Source organism: Hippopotamus amphibius, chromosome 15, assembly GCF_030028045.1.
Source record: "Hippopotamus amphibius kiboko isolate mHipAmp2 chromosome 15, mHipAmp2.hap2, whole genome shotgun sequence".
In the NCBI taxonomy this organism is placed as follows: domain Eukaryota; kingdom Metazoa; phylum Chordata; class Mammalia; order Artiodactyla; family Hippopotamidae; genus Hippopotamus; species Hippopotamus amphibius.
The window spans coordinates 4,840,302-4,847,520 of record NC_080200.1 but is presented as its reverse complement, the minus strand read 5'-3'; the positions used below and the strand labels follow the sequence as shown (position 1 = coordinate 4,847,520).

General features: G+C 55.2%; 3 protein-coding genes across 4 annotated transcripts in view; 2 read left to right on the top strand and 1 right to left on the bottom strand.

Annotated features, from left to right (window-relative positions):
• Positions 1–1,198: 1,198 nt before the first annotated feature.
• Positions 1,199–1,914, top strand: PSPN (persephin). The gene is given in 2 exon segments (XM_057708911.1): positions 1,199–1,361; positions 1,364–1,914. Coding segments are annotated over 2 exon segments (540 nt in total). The 3' UTR covers positions 1,741–1,914.
• An 87-nt stretch (positions 1,915–2,001) lies between these two features.
• On the bottom strand, positions 2,002–3,690 carry ALKBH7 (alkB homolog 7). 2 transcript variants are annotated; one of them, XM_057708909.1, is made up of 4 exons: positions 3,442–3,690; positions 2,621–2,794; positions 2,409–2,533; positions 2,002–2,326 (listed from the first exon to the last, which is right to left on the bottom strand). In XM_057708909.1, exons 1-4 carry the CDS (start codon positions 3,643–3,645, stop codon positions 2,068–2,070), a joined length of 762 nt encoding a protein of 253 aa, XP_057564892.1. In that variant the 5' UTR covers positions 3,646–3,690; the 3' UTR covers positions 2,002–2,067. The 2 variants fall into 2 exon arrangements, with proteins under 2 accessions (XP_057564892.1, XP_057564893.1); XM_057708910.1 differs by having other exon boundaries at positions 2,002–2,230; positions 3,442–3,689.
• Positions 3,691–4,287: 597 nt separating this feature from the next.
• Positions 4,288–7,219, top strand: part of ACER1 (alkaline ceramidase 1) — a 47,274-nt gene continuing 44,342 nt past the window's right edge. The window contains exon 1 of the mRNA XM_057708907.1: positions 4,288–4,717. Within this exon, the coding sequence (XP_057564890.1) occupies positions 4,715–4,717 (3 nt within the window). The 5' untranslated portion in view covers positions 4,288–4,714. The remainder of the gene's footprint in view (positions 4,718–7,219) is intronic.

The window sequence follows — 7,219 nt, the reverse complement described above, 5'->3', positions numbered from 1 at the left end:
TCTCGCTGATACAAAAGGCAGCAAATAGCCCTGAGCTTGCATCTTGGCTCACCTGAGCAGGAGGAGTTCCTGAAGCAGGTGTCCAGGATCAAAGGGATGTGATTAGTGGTTTCCGTAGCGAATGCTCAGCTGCCACAGATTTACATTGCTACCAGTGGGCGTGCCCGTGTCACACACACCCCCCCCCCCGGCCACATGTAAGCGGACTTTGATGTCGGCCAAGCTTGGGTGCAGGGTCTCACCTGCGTGAGACCAAGCACCTCATCAAACCCCCACAAGCTGTTCATATTTCCTGTGCCTCAGAATTTCTCACACCTGCACAGTACCAGGCACCGTGTTACACACTAAATACTTGTCTTCTGTCCTCAGAACCCCATGTGGGAGGGGCTCTGGTTTAGTCCCCTTTCACGGCTGGGGATGAAGGCTCACTTCCCTGGGGTGATGGAGAAGGGTGGGGAGGTCACAGGGACCGGAGCAGGGCTTGGCACCCCACCCCCGCATCCTGCTCTGATGTCCTCCGACCCCAGGGCAGGACTGAGATCCCAGGGGGCTCAGGTTGGCCTTCTAGAGACAGGAGCCCCTGTGGGGGGAGCTTCCTGCCCCTGGTGTCGCAGCTCTTGGCTGTCCTCGCGCCTCTCCCCTTTCCTGTTTTGACGCTGGCTGGGCCAGGCCCGGAGACAGGGGCATGATGTCTTAATCCTGCAGACCGGAGCTATGACGGGTTCCCCATCAGCTCACCCACCTGCCAACCCGCCTCCTCCCCCCACACGCATCTGCGCCACCTGGTGCGCGACACGGGCTACCGAGCCCCAGCACCCTGCCCGAGTGGGGAGGGCCCCCACTGGGGGACCCACGGGGCCTCCCACCTCTCCCTCCGGACAGCAGGTGGGGTGGGGTTGCCCGCCCTGGGCTCGGCCCTGGCTGCCGCTACCACACTCGTAAATCAGGGGGCGGAGGGGGTGTCGGAAACAGGTCTGTGGAATGTCTGGATGGGACGTGGGGGGGGTGTGCGCCCTTAACTCTTAGAAGGATGGGGTGTGGGGCAGAAGGAGCGGGACTGCCTGGGCCCGAGGTGTGGGACGCGGGTGCCTTCGTGCGCGAGCAGCGGCCGGCAGTGAAGAGGTTATCTCCCCCCAGCTCAGGCCAGGGGATAAATTAAGGACGCAGGGCATTCTCACCCTCAGGACCTGCCGTCATCATGGCCACAGGACGAGTCCTGCTAGGCTATCTGATGCTCCTGATCCTGCACTTGGACCTCGGCGGCGGCCCTGGGGCCTGGAGGGCTCCTGTGGCGGAGGGGGAGCTCTTGTCCGAGTCAATGGTGGACAGAGGGACTTGGAGGCCACATCTGGGTAAGGACCCCAGAACCCCTCACACTCCCCGACTCCTTCCATCTCAGACCCCGTCCACTGTCAGCTGCCCCTTGTCCCTGCAGGCACCCGCCCGCGCCGAGCTGTGGCCGGCCCGTGCCAGCTGTGGAGCCTGTCCTTGCCTGTGGCCGAGCTGGGCCTGGGCTACACGTCAGAGGAGACGGTCATCTTCCGCTACTGTGCCGGCAGCTGTCCCCACAGCGCCCGCACCCAGCACGGCCTGACGTTGGCCTGGCTGCGGGGCCAGGGTCGAGCCCATGGCGGGCCCTGCTGCCGGCCCACTCGCTACGCCGACGTGGCCTTCCTCGACGACCGCCACCGCTGGCAGCGGCTGCCCCAGCTCTCGGCGGCGGCCTGCGGCTGCGGCTAAAGATGCACGGCCCGGGGTCCTGCAGCCACTGGAGGAGCCCAGATGACTTATTTATCGGAGGCTTGGATGCTGAGGCAAAGACAAGGGGAGGTGGGTGGGTTGGGGCCGCCAGCAAGGGGCGCAATAAATGAAACTGTTCCTCCAGCTTTGTGACTGTGTGTTCAGTCAGGGATGCTCCCGGTGGGTGGGTGGGCAGGTGGGGTCCTGGGCTTCCCCTGCAGGTCCCAGCCCCCGCAAACGGCCAGTGCCAGGCAGGCCTGCTTGTCCATTCTCCAACTTTATTCACCAACACGGTGTCTTGAGCAGCTGGGGGAAAGGGCCCGGGGGTCAGCAGGCTGGGGGTCGCTGCCCAGGCTCTCCCGGCCCCACCCCCTCAGGGAGGGAGCGGCAGATCACAGAGATGCGTCGGCCCCGGGGAACCCGCTGCTCCCCAAAAAAGGACTCTTCATCCCGAAGAATCTCGTGGGAGAAATCATAACGGGCTGAGCCCCTGCGAGAGAAAACAGAGGCTGTGGCCGGGTGGGGTGAGGGCAGCCCCGGTTCCAGGCAGACGGCCTGCGAGGGGGGGTGGAGTCCGCTGTCAGGACTGAATGACAGAAGGTGCTCTAAGTGCCGGGTGGGCGTCTAAGGAGATACTGGTGGGGTGGGGGCTCCCTGGCTGCCAGTACCTAAGGATGTAGAGGGAGCCTGGCTCCAGCAAGAGTTCCAGCCACGCCCCCGGCTCCTGGGTGTGTACCAGCCGCATGATGCTGGGCGACAGCAGGGACAGGCCGGCAATGGTGGATCCACAGAACTGGAAGAGGGGACACGGTGGCAGGTGGGCTTTGGCCTGGCCGGCTCGCCTCCAGCCGGGAGCTCCAAGGCACTGGCCTCCACCCACCTTGATGCTGTCCACGTGTGGCTTGATGTAGCCCCGAGGTTCCAGGTCCAGCACGTGCACTGAGGAGAGCAGGGTCTGGCCGGGGCCAAAGGCGGCTGCCTGCACACGCTGCAGGATGGCCCGGCTTGCCTCTGACCAGCGCGACTTCTCTGTCTCTCGGAAGCCATGGATGGCCTGCCCAGAGACCTCAGGTCAAGCCTGGAAGCTCAGGGGGGAGGTGGGGAGGGAGGGAGGCGCAGGGAAAGTGAGGCATAGTGCGGGAAGGGGCTGGGGGAGAGGAGGGTGGTGGAAATGCAAAGCAAAGGGCTGGCTTTTCCATCCTGACCTCTGACCCCACCCTCAACCTGGGTCCTATCTACCCCATGATACTGGGTCTCAATCCCCAACCCCTGCCCCATTGGGTCTGGCCTCAGTCTTTTGTACCCACCATCAGGCTCCAATTCAGTCCCAGATCCCGTCCCTAATGCTGGCCCGGCTCCAATACTCACAACTTGAACCCATTCAACACCAGGTCCTCTGTCTACACCCCCCAACCCGTGACCCTCCCTCATCTCGCTCCACACCCGTTTCCGCCCCGAACTTTGGTCCTGTCCCCCAAACACCCCTCAGTTCCAGGTTCTGCCTCCTATAAGTTATAGCCCTGCCCTCGGGTCCAAACCGCTCTCCCTGCCCGCAAAGCCCCCAAGTTTCAAGACCCCGCCCCCACGCCCAGGCACCGCCCCCAGCTACAGCCCCGCCCACCCAGTGAGCCCCGCCCACCCCGCCCTGCAGCTCCCGGCCCCGCCCCTCTGTGGCCCCGCCCCCAGCGCCCCCAGCCTCACTGCATCCCAGTGATCATATTCGTATCGGCGGCGGCGCAGCTCGGGTTCCAGCTCGCGGCTCAGTGTCTCCTCCTCGGCCGCGCTCAGGAAGCCGGGCCGCACCACGGCCGCGTCCCGTAGGCGGCTCAGCACGGCCGGGCCCGAGCCTCGCACCCAGCCCTGCCCGGACAGGGTCCGCAGCGCCAGCCGCTCACTCCCGGCCATAGCCCCGGAGCCGGGCTCTGGTAGCGGCCGGGGTCAGGGCCACGCCCCCGCCGCAGAGCCATTGGCTGTGGCTGCGCCGAGTCCCTCCCGCAATTGGCTTTCCTCAGAGTCCCGCCTCCCGCTCAAGGCTACTGGTTGTTACTCGGTTCGTCCTCTCAAGCTATTGGCTCTCCGCAGAACCCGCCTTCTCTCCCGCGCTATTGGGCCTCATCGACAGCAGTTACTCAGACTACTGGCTGTGCCTCAAGTCCGTCTTCCAGAGGGCGGGGCGTGGAGGGGGCGAAGGCTGCATCTGCCCGGGGGTCAGAGGTCAGGGGTCATAGAAGGATTGGGCCAAGGCTGTGAAGTCGCCCAGGGCTAGAGGTCAAGGGTAGAGGACAGTCAGCCTGAGATGTAGGGGTCAGGGGAGTGACGTCAAGGCTTTGATTATGGGGTGGGGCCAAGTTTGTGGAGGTAGGGGATTCAATCAATTGTCAAAGCGAGGCGCCTCCCATTCCCCCTCTCTTTACTGGGTCATCCCCCCCGGTTTACAGCAGGGTGGCTCCCAGCCTAAAAACAGGACATAAACAAAAAATCCTCTTCCTTTAATGGTGGAATTGGTATGTCACCGTTTGCAGCCCGTATTGGGATATTGGTGGTTTTAGACAAGGACCCTCGTCCGCTCCTAACGTCATGAAAAGAGGGACAACTGGGTTTTATGTTCCTCCTGCTGGACCTCAACTCAGAGGTCATTTGCCCCAAAGAGGAACCTGAATCCGATCAGACTTGTCTAGATTCGTACGCCAGGTTACCGCAAAAACCAAGGACAGAATCGCATCATCAGAATTCAGACACAGGAAAAGTCCACAAGACAAACGACTCTGTTTCTCCAACCAGTGAATTTCAAGGAAAGGGAAGAAAAAGAGGGAGAGATGGAGAGATTAAAGGGAAACCTGCAGAAACGAGACACTTAGAGATTTATCAACAAGTGGAGATGTAAGCACCTTCTCTGGATCCTGATTAGAACAAATAAAAAAAAAAAAAAACAGCGACCACCGGGGAAATTTGGAGATGGGTTGAATATTCGACTATGGTAAGTGTTATTTTTCTGTGTTTGAAAATGATTTTGTGATTGTCTTTTTAAAGATTCCTTATCCTTTTATTTATTTTTACAATTTTTTTCTTTTTTCTTTTTTGGCTGCACTGCTGGGCATGTGGGATCTTAGTTCCCCAACCAGGGCTTGAACCTGTACCCCCTGCGGTGGAATTGCAGATTCTTAACTACTGGACCACCAGAGAAGTCCCTATTTATTTTTTATTAACTTTTTTTTTTGAATGAAAGTTTCTTTATATTCTATAGTGCTTTACAATTTTCAAAAGTTTCACACGCATTTATAATCCCGTAACAACCCCTGTTTTTTATTCCCCTGCACTTATATTGCCCCTCCCTGGTAACCACTAGTTTGTTCTTTATATCTGTGAGTCTGCTTTTTTGTTTTATTGCCTAGTTTGTTGTAATTTTTAGATGCCACATATTAGTGATATCATACAGAATGTGTCTTTCTGTCTGACTTAATTCACTTAGCTTAATGCCCTCCAAGTCCATCCATGGTGCTGCAAATGGCAAAATCACATTCTTTTTTATGGCTGAGTAGTATTCCACTGTATACCTGTACCACATTTTCTTTATCCGTTCTTCTGTTGATGGACACTTAGGTTGCTTCCATCTCTTGGCTACTGTAAATAACACTATGAACACTGGGGTGCATGTATCTTCTCTCTTTTTTAAAAAATTGCCTGCGTTGGGTCTTCATTTCTGCATGAGGGCTTTCTCTAGTTGTGGTGAGCGGGGGTTACTCTTCGCTGCGGTGCATGGGCTTCTCAGTGCAGTTGCTTTTCTTGTTGCAGAGCATGGGCTGTAGTAGTTGTAGCACGTGGAATAGTTGTGGCACACGGGCTTAGTTGCTCCATGGCATATGGGATCTTCCCAGACCAGGGATCAAACCCGGTCCAGATTCTTAACCACTGCGCCACCAGGGAAGTCCAGCATCTATCTTTTCTGATTAGTATTTTTATTTTTTTTGGATATATGCCCAGGAGTGGAATTGCTAGGTCACGTGGTGGTTCTATTTTTATTTTTTTGAGAAATAAAGATTCCTTATCCTTTTAGAAATACTGAGATATTTACAGATGAAATGACAAGTTGGGATCTGCTTCAAAGTATGTCTCTCACATGCGAACGAGTTCTGTTCTGAGAGCACGTTCGTAAGTCCAATTTGTTCATAAATCCAACAAAGTTAGCCTAGGTACCCAACTAACGCAATCGGCTATATAGTACTGTACTGTAATAGGTTTATAATATTCAATACTTTTCACACAAATAATACATAAAAAACAAACACAAAAAATAAAACATTTTTTAATCTGACAGTACAGTACATTGTAAAGTACAGTAGCACAGTACAACAGCTGGCATCCAGGGGCTGGCATCCAGTAAACAGGCAAGAAATAAAGATACTGTACTCTGTACTCTATACAGTACTATACAGTAAACTACACAAAAGCACAACCACTTGTAGAGGATGCACACACGACAATGTACACCAGACACATGAACTAACTTACGTGATTGGAGATGCGAACGCACGTTCGCATCTTTGAATGTTTGCAATTGAAGGTTTTTTTTTTTTTTTTTTCTTTTCTTTTTTTTTTAGGCACATGGGCTTAGTTGCTCCATGGCATATGGAATCTTCCCAGGGCAGGGCTCGAACCCGTGTCCCCTGCATTGGCAAGCAGATTCTTTACCACTGCGCCACCTAGGAAGTCCGCAATTGAAGGTTCTTAGGTAGGTGACTTACTTAATACAGGGCCACGGGGGTGGGTGGAGTGGGGGAGGGACGAACCACAATTGGCCATGAACTGGTAATTGTTGAATTGGTGTGGTGGGTACAGGAGACCTCGTTATCCTAGCTTCTCTACTTTTGTTTATATTTTAAGTTGTGCAGAATGAAAAGTTCAGCCAAATGTAACCGATGAACGAAGCCAAATTGAAAAGTCCTCTAAATTAAAAAAACAAAAACAAGAAAGGGACCTCAACACACCCTCCAGCAATAGCCCCCGGTTCTCTGCTCTCCTTAACAGCCAAATTCCTCGAAAGACTGGTCTAGCTCCAATATTTTCCGGCCCCTTCTCTCTGGGTCCACTCCAATTTGGCTTTTGGTCCCCACTGCACTGAAAGTGATCTTATTTAGCTTACTTAAGGCTGCTAGTGATTTCCGAGGTGCCAAATGCCATAGCCAGTTCTAGTCTCCTACATTTTTATTCCCAGTGCTGACCCCAGACTTACCCATCCCCTGGGATGTCTGGGGCACGTCCGGCATCAAACGTCCAAAATCAACTCCTGATCCCGGCCCCCAGTCCTGCTCCTCCCTCTAGCTTTCCCGGGAACGTCTCATCTTTCCTTCCATCTTTCTAGCTGCTTTGGGCCACCACCTTGGAGTTTTGGGAGATGACTCTCTCTCTCAAACCTCACATCCCACCTGACAGCCCCGCCTTTAAAACCTTCCTAGAACCTGAGCTCTCTCACCACGTGTCC

What these genes read in the sequence shown, in the direction of transcription:
- ALKBH7 (XM_057708909.1), bottom strand. Translation starts at nt 3,645, where the DNA reads ATGGCCGGGAGTGAGCGGCTGGCGCTGCGGACCCTGTCCGGGCAGGGC. An exon ending in AATATGATCACTGGGATGCA is followed by an intron (nt 2,795 to 3,441) that starts GTGAGGCTGGGG and finishes GTCTCTGGGCAG; the next exon opens with GCCATCCATGGCTTCCGAGA. An exon ending in CACACGTGGACAGCATCAAG is followed by an intron (nt 2,534 to 2,620) that starts GTGGGTGGAGGC and finishes CCCCTCTTCCAG; the next exon opens with TTCTGTGGATCCACCATTGC.